Source organism: Pseudophryne corroboree, chromosome 1 (assembly GCF_028390025.1).
Source record: "Pseudophryne corroboree isolate aPseCor3 chromosome 1, aPseCor3.hap2, whole genome shotgun sequence".
Lineage (NCBI taxonomy): Eukaryota > Metazoa > Chordata > Amphibia > Anura > Myobatrachidae > Pseudophryne > Pseudophryne corroboree.
In genome coordinates this window covers 46683188-46699507 of record NC_086444.1, presented here as the reverse complement: position 1 = coordinate 46699507, position 16320 = coordinate 46683188, and the positions used below count along the sequence as shown (strand labels likewise).

The 16320-nt window shown below is 47.3% G+C and overlaps 1 protein-coding gene across 1 annotated transcript in view; it reads left to right on the top strand.

Annotated features, from left to right (window-relative positions):
* The window catches only part of DYM (dymeclin), a 532360-nt gene that overhangs the window by 169973 nt on the left and 346067 nt on the right, over positions 1-16320 (top strand). The window contains exons 8-9 of the mRNA XM_063958471.1: positions 561-739; positions 1556-1681. Of these exons, the coding sequence (XP_063814541.1) occupies positions 561-739; positions 1556-1681 (305 nt within the window). The remainder of the gene's footprint in view (positions 1-560; positions 740-1555; positions 1682-16320) is intronic.

Sequence of the window (16320 nt, the reverse complement as noted above, 5' to 3'; positions counted from 1 at the left end):
ACCGCATAAGAGTCTTCAGAAGGGTTGTCTTGTTATTGTAGTTTTATTACTATGGACTGGGCTGCATGTGATGGGCAGTGACATAAGAGGAGGGGTATAGAGGCAGCAGGAAGCCACAGACTGAGAGTTATATAGTGGGAGGAGCAGGGTACCCAGCAGCACAGAGTATATCAGGAGATGAGTGATGTGTCAGTGAGGACAGGGCTGCATGTGACAGGGGCAGTGACATGATGTGAGGAGGGGAATGGAGGCAGCATGAAGCCACAGACTGAGAGTTATATAGTGGGAGATGCAGGGTCCCCCAGCAGCACAGAGTATATCAGGAGATGAGTGATGTGTTAGTGAGGACATTGATGCATGTGACAGGGCAGTGACATGATGTGAGGAGGGGAATGGAGGCAGCAGGAAGCCACAGACTGAGAGTTATATAGTAGGAGGAGCAGGGTCCCCAGCAGCGCATATAGAAATCAGAGCCTCATATGCAGTAAGAAATGCTTTTGTACGTTAATCTTCATACATCCAACTTGTTGTTTTTGTTTATTTTTGTCTTGGTTTTCCAGATAGCTCTGTTCCCCCCAGCCCGAGTCCTCACTCTTTCCAGATAAATTTCAATAGCCTGTATACTGCCCTGTGTGACCAGCAGAAGTCTGACCAGGCCACGCTGCTTCTCTACACGTTGCTGCACCAGAACAGCAATGTCAGGACGTACGTCTTGTCTCGGACGGACACTGAGAGCCTTGTAAGTGTTTCTGCTCATTCTTTTCTTTCATTAGACCTTAATGAAAATGACACTTTTCATACAGTTAATAAAAACAAGTATAATTGAATCTTCTGATCAGTCTGACTTGTACATTGTGCCCTGATTTATGTGTAAAGCAACATATCAGAATCTGGTCAGCCAGTGACCGTCCTATCCAGGTCCGGGCTAGCAATGTTGTGCCTAAATGGGCTAATCCGGGGTTTAGGTAAATTGGGCCGTTCATCCTCCATCTCCCACCCTAAGCCCAGCTTCTGTAAATAGAGTTACCACTTTTTGGCTTTAGCACATACTGTGTAGGTGTGTCGTATTGTCTGGCCCTGACCCTGTTTTTGCCTGTGAGATCATTGTGTGACCGGATTGGATGTTGCTGGACTGACCATAGATCTGGTATCACAAAGGTAGCAGCTGTGTGTATCCAGCTATCGACTCCGTACTCTCTCTGTAACAGGAGGCCAATCCTTACACATCGTTATATGCCGAGTGTTTCCTAAACCTGCAAATAATGTGCAGTGGAATCTGCATCCCTCTGGGCGTAATCTCGGCTTTAGGCATTATTCTGCATTTCCATTTGCTTTGTATAAACGTAAATCCATTGTGAATTTTGTCAGCGTCTGAGAGGGGATGTTGTTGCCATCTTAGAGCCAGAGAAGGGGGCAGAGTTAGGGCCACGCTGTTCTATGGAACCTCTGTCCACCTCAGAGGGACAGCAGCAGTCATTATGGAGTGACTGTTACCATGTACCTGATCACGTGATAAGGCTGCAATGTACTAACACTCAACGGGTCTGGTCTGTAGGTGCTGCCCATACTGGAGATTTTGTACCACGTGGAAGAGCGGAATTCCCACCACGTTTATATGGCTCTCATCATCCTGCTCATCCTGACGGAAGACGATGGCTTCAACCAGTCCATCCATGAAGTGGTGAGTCTTGGCTCTCGGTCTGAACCAATTAAATGTGCACAGTATTGTAGACTGGGTGCTTGGCTTAGTGTTTAAGTGACCTTATTGGGGTGGGGACATGTAACAGCATGGGGAACCGTACATCCGAAGCAGCTAGCAGACCATGCATAGAATGCATTTATTTGGTGTACGGATGATAGGTCGACCCCATATTGTTGACGCGCATTAAGTCGACATTTAAAAGGTCGACAGTGCTTAAGGTCAACCAGTTCAAATAATCTACATGACGATGGTCAGCACATATGGTAGACGCTTTTTTTTTTTTACTTCATACTTTACCATCCACGTTGACCACGATTGTAAATTGTAACCTTGCCCAAAGAATGGCGAGCGAAACGGTACACTTATTGGGGTCACATGTGGTTAAACATACAAAATAATACAGAAAAGTGCAAAATAAACCCCATGTTTTGGCAATTTCCGTGTTGACTTTTTGTGATGTGTCGACCTTTTCTCCAGTCCCACTTCTTCAGATATCTACCTTTTCACCGTCACCCTATTGATCCTGTTTGACCATATGGGGTCGACTTCGTGACTGTCAAACTAATATTAGTCGACTTAATGAGCCACACTCCATTAATTTCTATCATGGGAATTCTCCTGTGCTACAATGTAGGAAATGTTCTAAGATCAAAGGGATTAATTCAGTTGCACCACATGCCCACTGCTGGCCGTCTATAGTAATTTACGTCTATTGGAACTATTCAATTGCTGCTCTGATCAGGCGCCCGTTAGCTGCGACAGTCACATTTTTTTCTCGCAGGCTACGAAGACGCGAGAAAAAATGTGTGAAAAGCCGAACATTAGATGCCCAATAAAGATTTTTAGCCGGATTTAGCCGCTTTGCGCGGCTAAACTCGGTGCTTTCATCCACATTAAATGCTAATGGACGTCTGATAAGAGCAACAATTGAATTGCTCCGATAGACATCCATTGCTATAGACGGCCAGCAAGTGTGAGGGGGGGGCAGCACAATTGAATTGCCCCAAAATGTTTTCATTGTTCAATACACGATTTCTGGACATTCCCAATTAACAGGACTAACATTTTCCATTGTAATGAAAGGTAAAGTTCACGAATAAATATTAATAATTTTGACACTTGCATCCCTTGTGCTGCTGTGGAACAAGAAGTCCCAGCACAAACAGACTTATCAATCCACTGTCAGGTTATGTGTGATCATGTGTAGTCAGACTCTCTCCTTGGGTGTAAATGATTAGATGGAGAGGTGACTAAATGCAGCAATACAGATATTTTCACATTTTAGTGTAATTGTAATCTAATCGTGACTGATGGGAATTGCTGACAGCCACTATCTGTTGCTCAGACCCGGGGCAATGCTGAGAGATGGGAACGTGGCAGTTTTTCTATATCTACCTGTGTTAGATCATTTCTCTCTCCGGAGAGATCTCCACGTTTGTTGGTATTTTTATGCAAGGTAATTTTCAAAACTTAAAATCTTGAGGCGAACAAAATGGGGCAGCACAGTGCCACAATGGTTAGAATTGCTGCCTCAGCAATGGGAGCCTGAGTTTCATCCCCAGCCATAGCGCTGTTTTGTAGAATTTGTATGAATTTCCTCCCATGCTCCAAAAACCTTCCCGGTGAGTTACTGCAGATGATAAACGAGCGAAACGTGAAATTTAGACCGTAGGCTCCAATGGAGCAGGGACTGTGAATCTCATATTTATCTGTACAGCGATGTGTAATGGATACAACAGGTTCTCATCTGTTTCTATACCATTCTTACTGACTTTGTGGGTTATTCACTTATTCTTCCTTTTTTAATTATTACAGATTTAATTGTTTATGCGTTAAATAAAACATTTGAACAAATATTGCATTAACTATTCCACGTTACTGACTCCCGAGGACTTTTAGAGACTGAATTGTGTGATAACTATTTACCATTGCTCCAGTTCCCCCACCCCACCCTTCCCCGTGTCGCTGACTGTTCTGTGGTCTCATAGCGGTAATCCTCCGTGGTGCCTTTTCCAGAATCCTTCTCCTGGTGTCGTTTTATTTGAATTTCTCTCTTAGCAACCCCCTTTGCTTGTAATGTTGTTCATATGGAAATAATAAAATGTAGAACAATAAACTGCTATAAAACAGTGCAGTACGATTCTTACTACACAGCACTGGCAGGATACGTCAATGTTCCAGCTTTAATAGGATGTTACAGGAGAAGCGCTGTGACCCTTTACGTGCTGGGAGAGCGCTGGCTGCTATCGGCGTTATCCGTAAATGAGCGCAGCTGGTTTATGGCAGGACCAGGGGCGGAAGAGACGTTAGAGGGCAGATAGGCAATGGGGATGGTGTAGGGTTGTCAGCGTCACACTGGGGCGAGATTCCTCTATCTGGGAGCACATTTGTGGAGACTCGCACCGGTGTCTATGCATGCAAATACTACCAATAGAGTGACCCCAAATAAATCATTGAGGGGTCTATTTATGAAGCAGTGAAAAGAGTGGAGAAGGGAGCCTGTGGAGAAGTTGCCCATGGCAACCAATCAGTGACGTAACATTTATAAAATGCATTCTATAAAATTACGCGTAGCAACTGATTGGTTGCCATGGGCAACTTCCCCACTGGCTCACTTCTCCATTCTTTTCACTGCTTCATGAATAGACCCCTGAAAGCCTTATACTATTGTACGCTACTCTCAGTATGGCAAAATAATGACATTTTCAGTGATATACTACTATACTAACACCCCATTGAATAACATTGAATAGAACATAAAATAAAGGCTATACTCTATAAGATATATAGTTTTTAAGCACAACCTTTTTCTTAACCCTTTTTCTCTATCGTCCTAGTGGATGCTGGGGTTCCTGAAAGGACCATGGGGAATAGCGGCTCCGCAGGAGACAGGGCACAAAAGTAAAGCTTTCCGATCAGGTGGTGTGCACTGGCTCCTCCCCCTATGACCCTCCTCCAAGCCAGTTAGATTTTTGTGCCCGGCCGAGAAGGGTGCAATCTAGGTGGCTCTCCTAAAGAGCTGCTTAGAAAAGTTTAGCTTAGGTTTTTTATTTTACAGTGAGTCCTGCTGGCAACAGGATCACTGCAACGAGGGACTTAGGGGAGAAGAAGTGAACTCACCTGCGTGCAGGATGGATTGGCTTCTTGGCTACTGGACATCAGCTCCAGAGGGACGATCACAGGTACAGCCTGGATGGTCACCGGAGCCTTGCCGCCGGCCCCCTTGCAGATGCTGAAGTAAGAAGAGGTCCAGAATCGGCGGCAGAAGACTCCTCAGTCTTCTAAAGGTAGCGCACAGCACTGCAGCTGTGCGCCATTTTCCTCTCAGCACACTTCACACGGCAGTCACTGAGGGTGCAGGGCGCTGGGAGGGGGGCGCCCTGGGAGGCAAATGAATACCTATTTTGGCTAAAAATACCTCACATATATCCTCCGGAGGCTATATGGAGATATTTAACCCCTGCCAGAATCCGTTAAGAGCGGGAGACGAGGCCGCCGAAAAAGGGGCGGGGCCTATCTCCTCAGCACACAGCGCCATTTTCCCTCACAGAAAGGCTGGAGGGAAGGCTCCCAGGCTCTCCCCTGCACTGCACTACAGAAACAGGGTTAAAACAGAGAGGGGGGGCACTAAATTGGCATTAGAAATATATAAAAAAGATGCTATAAGGGAAAACACTTATATAAGGTTGTCCCTATATAATTATAGCGTTTTTGGTGTGTGCTGGCAAACTCTCCCTCTGTCTCTCCAAAGGGCTAGTGGGTCCTGTCCTCTATCAGAGCATTCCCTGTGTGTGTGCTGTGTGTCGGTACGTGTGTGTCGACATGTAGGAGGACGATGTTGGTGAGGAGGCGGAGCAATTGCCTGTAATGGTGATGTCACTCTCTAGGGAGTCGACACCGGAATGGATGGCTTATTTAGGGAATTACGTGATAATGTCAACACGCTGCAAGGTCGGTTGACGACATGAGACGGCCGACAAACAATTAGTGCCGGTCCAGACGTCTCAAAAACACCGTCAGGGGTTTTAAAACGCCCGTTTACTTTAGTCGGTCGACACAGACACAGACAGGGACACTGAATCCAGTGTCGACGGTGAATAAACAAACGTATTCCTTATTAGGGCCACACGTTAAAGGCAATGAAGGAGGTGTTACATATTTCTGATACTACAAGTACCACAAACGAGGGTATTATGTGGGATGTGAAAAAACTACCATAGTTTTTCCTGAATCAGATAAATTAAATAAAGTGTGTGATGATGCGTGGGTTCCCCCCGATAGAAAATTATGGGCGGTATACCCTTTCCCGCCAGAAGTTAGGGCGCGTTGGGAAACACCCCTTAGGGTGGATAAGGCGCTCACACGCTTATCAAAACAAGTGGCGGTACCGTCTATAGATAGGGCCGTCCTCAAGGACCAGCTGACAGGAGGCTGGAAAATATCATAAAAAGTATATACACACATACTGGTGTTATACTGCGACCAGCGATCGCCTCAGCCTGGATGTGCAGAGCTGGGGTGGCTTGGTCGGATTCCCTGACTAAAAATATTGATACCCTTGACAGGGACAGTATTTTATTGACTATAGAGCATTTAAAGGATGCATTTCTATATATGCGAGATGCACAGAGGGATATTTGCACTCTGGCATCAAGAGTAAATGCGATGTCCATAACTGCCAGAAGATGTTATGGACACGACAGTGGTCAGGTGATGCAGATTCCAAACGGCACAAAGGTGTATTGCCGTATAAAGGAAGAGGAGTTATTTGGGGTCGGTCCATCGGACCTGGTGGCCACGGCAACTGCTGGAAAATCCACCGTTTTTACCCTAAGTCACATCTCTGCAGAAAAAGACACCGTCTTTTCAGCCTCAGTCCTTTCGTCCCTATAAGATCATATCTGCCCAGGGATAGAGGAAAGGGAAGAAGACTGCAGCAGGCAGCCCATTCCCAGGAACAGAAGCGTTCCACCGCTTCTGACAAGTTCTCAGCATGGCGCTGAGACCGTACAGGACCCCTGGATCCTACAAGTAGTATCCCAGGGGTACAGATTGGAATGTCGAGACGTTTCCCCTTCGCAGGCTCCTGAAGTCTGCTTTACCAAGGTCTCCCTCCGACAAGGAGGCAGTATGGGAAAAAATTCACAAGCTGTATTCCCAGCAGGTGATAATTAAATTACCCCTCCTACTACAAGAAAAGGGGTATTATTCCACACTATATTGTGGTACTGAAGCCAGAAGGCTAGGTGAGACTTATTCTAAAAATTTTTTTGAACACTTACAAAGGTTCAAATCAAGATGGAGTCACTCAGAGCAGTGATAACGAACCAGGAAGAAGGGGACTATATAGTGTCCCGGGACATCAGGGATGCTTACCTCTATGTCCCAAATTTGCCCTTCTCACTAGGGGTACCTCAGGTTCGTGGTGCAGAACTGTCACTATCAGTTTCAGACGCTGCCGTTTGGATTGTCCACGGCACCCCGGGTCTTTACCAAGGTAATGGCCGAAATGATGATTCTTCTTCGAAGAAAAGGCGTCTTAATTATCCCTTACTTGGACGATCTCCTGATAAGGGCATAGTCCAGGGAACAGTTGGAGGTCGGAGTAGCACTATCTCGGATACTGCTACAACAGCACGGGTGGATTCTAAATATTCCAAAATCGCAGCTGATCCCGACGACACGTCTGCTGTGCCTAGGGATGATTCTGGACACAGTCCAGAAAAAGGTGTTTCTCCTGGAAGAGAAAGCCAGGGAGTTATCCGAGCTAGTCAGGAACCTCCTAAAAACAGTGCATCATTGCACAAGGGTCCTGGTAAAAATGGTGGCTTTCTACGAAGCAATTCCATTCGGCAGATTTCACGCAAGAACTTTTCAGTGGGATCTGCTGGACAAATGGTCCGGATCGCATCTTCAGATGCATCAGCGGATAACCCTATATCCAAGGACAAGGGTGTCTCTCCTGTGGTGGTTATAGAGTGCTCATCTTCTAGAGGGCCGCAGATTCGGCATTCAGGATTGGATGCTGGTGACCACGGAGCCCAGCCCGAGAGGCTGGGGAGCAGTCACACAAGGAAAAAATTTCCAGGGAGTGTGATCAAGTCTGGAGACTTTTCTCCACATAAATATACTGGAGCTAAGGGTAAATTTATAATGCTCTAAGCTTAGCAAGACCTCTGCTTCAAGGTCAGCCGGTATTGATCCAGTGGGAAAAACATCACGGCAGTCGCTCACGTAAACAGACAGGGCGACACAAGAAGCAGGAGGGCAATGGCAAAAACTGCAAGGACTTTTCGCTGGGCGGAAAATCATGTGATAGCACTGTCAGCAGTGTTTCATCCCGGGAATGGAAACTGGGAAGCAGACTTCCTCAGCAGGCACGACCTCCACCCGGGAGAGTGGAAACTTCATCGGGAAGTTTTTTCCACATGATTGTAAACCGTTGGGAAATACCAAAGGTGGACATGATGGCGTCCCGTCTGAACAAAAAACGGGACAGGTATTGCGCCAGGTCAAGAGACCCTCAGGCAATAGCTGTGGACGTTCTGGTAACACAGTGGGTGTACCAGTCGGTGTATGTGTTCCCTCCTCTGCTTCTCATACCTAAGGTGCTGAGAATTATAAGACGTAGAGGAGTAAGAACTATACTCATGGCTCCGGATTGGCCAAGAAGGACTTGGTACCCGGAACTTCAAGAGATGCTTATAGAGGTCTTATGGCCTCTGCCGCTAAGAAGGGACTTGCTTCAGCAAGTACCATGTCTGTTCCAAGACTTACCGCAGCTGCGTTTGTCGGCATGGCGGTGGAAAGCCGGATCCTAAGGGAAAAAGGCATTCCGGAAGAGGTCATTCCTACCCTGGTCAAAGCCAGAAAGGAGGTGACCGCACAACATTATCACCACATGTGGCGAAAATATGTTGCGTGGTGTGAGGCCAGGAAGGCCCCACAAAGAAATTTCAACTCGGTCGTTTCCTGCATTTCCTGCAAACAGGAGTGTCTATGGGCCTCAAATTGGGGTCCATTAAGGTTCAAATTTCGGCCCTGTCGATTTTCTTCCAGAAAGAATTGGCTTCAGTTCCTGAAGTCCAGAAGTTTGTCAAGGGAGTATTGCATATACAACCCCCTTTTGTGCCTCCAGTGGCACTGTGGGATCTCAACGTAGTTCTGGGATTCCTCAAATCACATTGGTTTAAAACCAGTCAAATCTGTGGATTTGAAGCATCTCACATGAAAAGTGACCATGCTCTTGGCCCTGGCCTGGACCAGGCAAGTGTCAAATTGGTGGTTTTTTCTCAAAAAAGCCCATATCTGTTTGTCCATTCGGACAGGGCAGAGCTGCGGACTCGTCCCCAGTTCTCTCCCTAAGGTGGTGTCAGTGTTTCACCTGAACCAGCTTATTGTGATGCCTTGCACCTACTAGGGACTTGGAGGACTCCAAGTTGCTAGATGTTGTCAGGGCCCTGAAAATATGTTCCAGGACGGCTGGAGTCAGGAAAACTGATTGGCTGTTATCCTGTATGCACCCAACAAACTGGGTGCTCTTGCTTCTAAGCAGACTATTGCTAGTTGGATGTGTAATACAATTCAGCTTGCACATTCTGTGGCAGGCCTGCCACAGCCAAAATATGTAAATGCCCATTCCACAAGGAAGGTGGGCTCATCTTGGGCGGCTGCCCGAGGGGTCTCGGCTTTACAACTTTGCCGAGCAGCTACTTGGTCAGGGGCAAACACGTTTGCTAAATTCTACAAATTTGATACCCTGGCTAAGGAGGACCTGGAGTTCTCTCATTCGGTGCTGCAGAGTCATCCGCACTCTCCCGCCCGTTTGGGAGCTTTGGTATAATCCCCATGGTCCTTTCAGGAACCCCAGCATCCACTAGGACGATAGAGAAAATAAGAATTTACTTACCGATAATTCTATTTCTCGGAGTCCGTAGTGGATGCTGGGCGCCCATCCCAAGTGCGGATTATCTGCAATACTTGTACATAGTTACAAAAATCGGGTTATTATTGTTGTGAGCCATCTTTTCAGAGGCTCCGCTGTTATCATACTGTTAACTGGGTTTAGATCACAAGTTGTACGGTGTGATTGGTGTGGCTGGTATGAGTCTTACCCGGGATTCAAAATTCCTCCCTTATTGTGTACGCTCGTCCGGGCACAGTACCTAACTGGCTTGGAGGAGGGTCATAGGGGGAGGAGCCAGTGCACACCACCTGATCGGAAAGCTTTACTTTTGTGCCCTGTCTCCTGCGGAGCCGCTATTCCCCATGGTCCTTTCAGGAACCCCAGCATCCACTACGGACTCCGAGAAATAGAATTATCGGTAAGTAAATTCTTATTTTTGTCATTTATTTCGTACTTTTATTTTTATTTTAACATTTTTCACTTTTTCTTTTTTTAAACTGCTAAAAGATTTATAGAGGTTGAGTATCCCATATCCAAATATTCCGAAATACGGAATATTCCGATATACGGACTTTTTTGAGTGAGAGTGAGATAGTGAAACCTTTGTTTTTTGATGGCTCAATGTACACAAACTTTGTTTAATACACAAAGTTATTAAACGTATTGTATTAAATGACCTTCAGGCTGTGTGTATAAGGTGTATATGAAACATAAATGAATTGTGTGAATGTAGACACACTTTGTTCAATGCACAAAGTTACAAAAAATATTGGCTAAAATTACTTTTAGGCTGTGTGTATAAGGTGTATATGTAACATAAATGCATTCTGTGCTTAGACTTAGGTCCCATCATCATAAGATCTCATTATGGTATGCAATTATTCTAAAATACGGAAAAATCCCATATCCAAAGTACCTCTGGTCCCAAGCATTTTGGATAAGGGATACTCAACCTGTATTATGTTTTTTCATTTTTCTAAGCCAGTGCACCTAAATTTGAGGTCCCTTACTTGTAAATATGTAACTAATATGAAAACAAACCTCCGTTTGTGAAAGAAGAATTAGTAAGGTGTGGTAGTTTGGACCCGCTCTACTGGTGCGGTTGACTATATATGTATTAAACAATTTGTGGGGTGTAAGTCTGGGTGCTATGTTTGCAGTACTTTGTCCCACATCTCTACAATGGCAGCTGTATTGCATCATCTGTGTGTGTTACATTGTTGTATACCGTTATGTTAAATACAGCAGCAGCGAGTATTTATACAGTATTTCTCTAACGTCCTAGTGGATGCTGGGGACTCCGAAAGGACCATGGGGAATAGCGGCTCCGCAGGAGACTGGGCACAAAGTAAAAGCTTTAGACTAGCTGGTGTGCACTGGCTCCTCCCCCTATGACCCTCCTCCAAGCCTCAGTTAAGATTTTGTGCCCGAACGAGAAGGGTGCAATCTAGGTGGCTCTCCTGAGCTGCTTAGAGTAAAAGTTTAAATAGGTTTTTTATTTTCAGTGAGACCTGCTGGCAACAGGCTCACTGCATCGAGGGACTAAGGGGAGAAGAAGCGAACTCACCTGCGTGCAGAGTGGATTGGGCTTCTTAGGCTACTGGACATTAGCTCCAGAGAGACGATCACAGGCCCAGCCATGGATGGGTCCCGGAGCCGCGCCGCCGGCCCCCTTACAGATGCTGAAGCAAGAAGAGGTCCATAAATCGGCGGCAGAAGACTTTCCTGTCTTCATAAGGTAGCGCACAGCACTGCAGCTGTGCGCCATTGCTCTCAGCACACTTCACACTCCGGTCACTGAGGGTGCAGGACGCTGGGGGGGGGGCGTCCTGGGAAGCAATGAATTTACCTTAGTTGGTGAAAAATACATCACATATAGCTCCTGGGCTATATGGATGTATTTAACCCCTGCCAGTTTTCCAGAAAAAAGTGGGAGAAGAGCCCGCCGTGAAGGGGACGGGGCCTATCTCCTCAGCACACAGCGCCATTTTTCCCACACAGCTCCGCTGGTAGGAAGGCTCCCAGAATCTCCCCTGCATCCTGCAACTACAGAAACAGGGTAAAAAAGAGAGGGGGGCACTTATTTGGCAAAATAACAGATATAAGCAGCTATAAGGGATAGACACTTATTGTAAGGTTGTCCCTATACATATATAGCGCTCTGGTGTGTGCTGGCAAACTCTCCCTCTGTCTCCCCAAAGGGCTAAGTGGGTCCTGTCCTCTATCAGAGCATTCCCTGTGTGTGTGCTGGGTGTCGGTACGTGTGTGTCGACATGTATGAGGAGGAAAATGATGTGGAGGCGGAGCAATTGCCGATAATGGTGATGTCACCCCCTAGGGAGTCGACACCTGAATGGATGGCCGTAATTAAGGAATTACGTGACAGTGTCGGCACGTTACAGAAAACTGTTGACGACATGAGACAGCCGGCAGCTCAGTTAGTGCCTGTCCAGGCGTCTCAAACACCGTCAGGGGCTATTAAACGCCCGTTACCTCAGTGGGTCGACACGGACACAGACACTGACTCCAGTGTCGACGGTGAAGAAACAAACGTATTTTCCAGTAGGGCCACACGTTACATGATCACGGCAATGAAGGAGGTTTTGCACATCTCTGATACTGCAAGTACCACAAAAAGGGGTATTATGTGGGGTGTGAAAAAACTACCCGTAGCTTTTCCTGAATCAGATGAATTGAATGAAGTGTGTGATGAAGCGTGGGTTACCCCCGACAGAAAACTGCTAATTTCTAAAAAATTATTGGCACTATATCCCTTCCCACCAGAGGTTAGGGCTCGTTGGGAAACACCCCCTAGGGTGGATAAGGCGCTCACACGCTTATCAAAACAAGTGGCGTTACCGTCTCCAGAAACGGCCGCCCTTAAGGAGCCAGCAGATAGGAGGCTGGAAAATATCCTTAAAAGTATATACACACATACTGGTGTTATACTGCGACCAGCAATCGCCTCAGCCTGGATGTGCAGTGCTGGGGTGGCTTGGTCGGATTCCCTGACTGAAAATATTGATACCCTGGACAGGGACAATATATTATTGACTATAGAGCATTTAAAGGATGCATTCCTATATATGCGAGATACACAGAGAGACATTTGCACTCTGGCATCAAGAGTAAGTGCGATGTCCATTTCTGCCAGAAGAGGATTATGGACGCGACAGTGGTCAGGGGATGCGGATTCCAAACGGCATATGGAAGTATTGCCGTATAAAGGGGAGGAGTTATTTGGGGGCGGTCTATCGGACCTGGTGGCCACGGCAACGGCTGGGAAATCCACCTTTTTTACCCCAAGTCACCTCGCAGCAGAAAAAGATACCGCCTTTTCAGGCTCAGTCCTTTCGTCCCCATAAGGGCAAGCGGGCAAAAGGCCACTCATATCTGCCCCGGGGCAGAGGAAGGGGAAAAAGACTACAACAGACAGCTTCTTCCCGCGACCAGAAGCCCTCCCCCGCTTCTGCCAAGTCCTCAGCATGACGCTGGGGCCTTACAAGCGGACTCAGGCACGGTGGGGGCCCGTCTCAAGAATTTCAGCGCGCAGTGGGCTCACTCGCAAGTGGACCCCTGGATCCTGCAGGTAGTATCTCAGGGGTACAAATTGGAATTCGAGACGTCTCCCCCTCGCCGGTTCTTGAAGTCTGCTTTACCAACGTCTACCCCCGACAGGGAGGCGGTATTGGAAGCCATTCACAAGCTGTATTCCCAGCAAGTGATAATCAAGGTACCCCTCCTACAACAGGGAAAGGGGTATTACTCCACGCTGTTTGTGGTACCGAAGCCGGACGGCTCGGTGAGACCCATTTTAAATCTGAAAACCTTGAACACTTACATAAAAAGGTTCAAGTTCAAGATGGAGTCACTCAGAGCAGTGATAGCGAACCTGGAAGAAGGGGACTACATGGTGTCTCTGGACATCAAGGATGCTTACCTCCATGTCCCAATTTGCCCTTCTCACCAAGGGTACCTCAGGTTTGTGGTACAGAACGGTCACTATCAGTTTCAGACGCTGCCGTTTGGATTGTCCACGGCACCCCGGGTCTTTACCAAGGTAATGGCCGAAATGTTGATTCTTCTTCGAAGAAAAGGCGTCTTAATTATTCCTTACTTGGACGATCTCCTGATAAGGGCACGGTCCAGAGAACAGTTAGAGGTCGGAGTAGCACTATCGCAAATAGTACTACGACAGCACGGATGGATTCTAAATATTCAAAAATCGCAGCTGATTCCGACGACACGTCTGCTGTTCCTAGGGATGATTCTGGACACAGTACAGAAAAAGGTGTTTCTCCCGGAAGAGAAAGCCAGGGAGTTATCCGACCTAGTCAGGAAACTCCTAAGACCAGGCCAGGTGTCAGTGCATCAGTGCACAAGGGTCCTGGGAAAGATGGTGGCTTCTTACGAAGCGATTGCATTCGGCAGATTCCACGCAAGAACTTTTCAGTTGGATCTGCTAGACAAATGGTCCGGATCGCATCTTCAAATGCATCAGCGGATAACCCTGTCTCCAAGGACAAGGGTGTCTCTCCTGTGGTGGTTACAGAGTGCTCATCTCCTAGAGGGCCGCAGATTCGGCATTCAGGATTGGGTCCTGGTGACCACGGATGCCAGCCTGAGAGGCTGGGGAGCAGTCACACAGGGAAAAAATTTCCAGGGCTTGTGGTCAAGCATGGAAACGTCACTTCACATAAATATCCTGGAACTAAGGGCCATTTACAATGCCCTAAGTCAGGCAAGGCCTCTGCTTCAGGGTCAGCCAGTATTGATCCAGTCGGACAACATCACGGCAGTCGCCCACGTAAACAGACAGGGCGGCACAAGAAGCAGGAGGGCAATGACGGAAGTGGCAAGGATTCTTCGCTGGGCGGAAAATCATGTGATAGCACTGTCAGCAGTGTTCATTCCGGGAGTGGACAACTGGGAAGCAGACTTCCTCAGCAGACACGATCTTCACCCGGGGGAGTGGGGACTTCACCCGGAAGTCTTCCACATGATTGTAAACCGTTGGGAAAAACCAAAGGTGGACATGATGGCGTCTCGCCTCAACAAAAAACTGGACAGATATTGTTCCAGGTCAAGGGACCCTCAGGCAATAGCTGTGGACGCTCTGGTAACACCGTGGGTGTACCGGTCAGTGTATGTGTTCCCTCCTCTTCCTCTCATACCAAAAGTACTGAGAATCATAAGAAGGAGAGGAGTAAAGACTATACTCGTGGCTCCGGATTGGCCAAGAAGGACTTGGTACCCGGAAATTCAAGAGATGCTCACGGAAGACCCGTGGCCTCTACCTCTAAGACAGGACCTGCTCCAGCAGGGACCATGTCTGTTCCAAGACTTACCGCGGCTGCGTTTGACGGCATGGCGGTTGAACGCCGGATCCTGAAGGAGAAAGGCATTCCGGATGAAGTCATCCCTACCCTGAGGAAAGCCAGGAAGGATGTAACCGTACAACATTATCACCGTATTTGGCGGAAATATGTTGCGTGGTGCGAGGCCAGGAAGGCCCCTACGGAGGAATTTCAACTGGGTCGATTCCTGCATTTCCTGCAAACAGGACTGTATATGGGCCTCAAATTAGGGTCCATTAAGGTTCAAATTTCGGCCCTGTCGATATTCTTCCAAAAAGAACTAGCTTCTGTACCTGAAGTTCAGACGTTTGTCAAGGGAGTACTGCATATACAGCCTCCTTTTGTGCCTCCAGTGGCACCTTGGGATCTCAATGTAGTGTTGGGATTCCTAAAATCACATTGGTTTGAACCACTCACCACTGTGGACTTGAAGTATCTCACTTGGAAAGTGGTAATGCTGTTAGCCCTGGCTTCAGCCAGGCGTGTATCAGAATTGGCGGCTTTATCCTATAAAAGCCCTTACCTAATTTTTCATACGGACAGGGCAGAATTGAGGACTCGTCCTCAATTTCTCCCTAAGGTGGTTTCAGCATTTCACTTAAACCAACCTATCGTGGTGCCTGCGGCTACTAGGGACTTGGAGGATTCCAAGTTGCTGGACGTAGTCAGGGCCCTGAAAATATATGTTTCCAGGACGGCTGGAGTCAGAAAATCTGACTCGCTGTTTATCCTGTATGCACCCAACAAGCTGGGTGCTCCTGCTTCTAAGCAGACTAATGCTCGTTGGATTTGTAGTACAATTCAGCTTGCACATTCTGTGGCAGGCCTGCCACAGCCAAAATCTATAAAAGCCCATTCCACACGGAAAGTGGGCTCATCTTGGGCGGCTGCCCGAGGGGTCTCGGCTTTACAACTTTGCCGAGCAGCTACTTGGTCAGGGGCAAACACGTTTGCTAAATTCTACAAATTTGATACCCTGGCTGAGGAGGACCTGGAGTTCTCTCATTCGGTGCTGCAGAGTCATCCGCACTCTCCCGCCCGTTTGGGAGCTTTGGTATAATCCCCATGGTCCTTTCGGAGTCCCCAGCATCCAATAGGACGTTAGAGAAAATAAGAATTTACTTACCGATAATTCTATTTCTCATAGTCCGTAGTGGATGCTGGGCGCCCATCCCAAGTGCGGATTGTCTGCATTACTTGTACATAGTTATTGTTACAAAAATCGGGTTATTGTTGTTGTGAGCCATCTTTTCAGAGGCTCCTTCTGTTATCATGCTGTTAACTGGGTTCAGATCACAAGTTGTACGGTGTGATTGGTGTGGCTGGTAATGAGTCTTACCCGGGATTCAAAATCC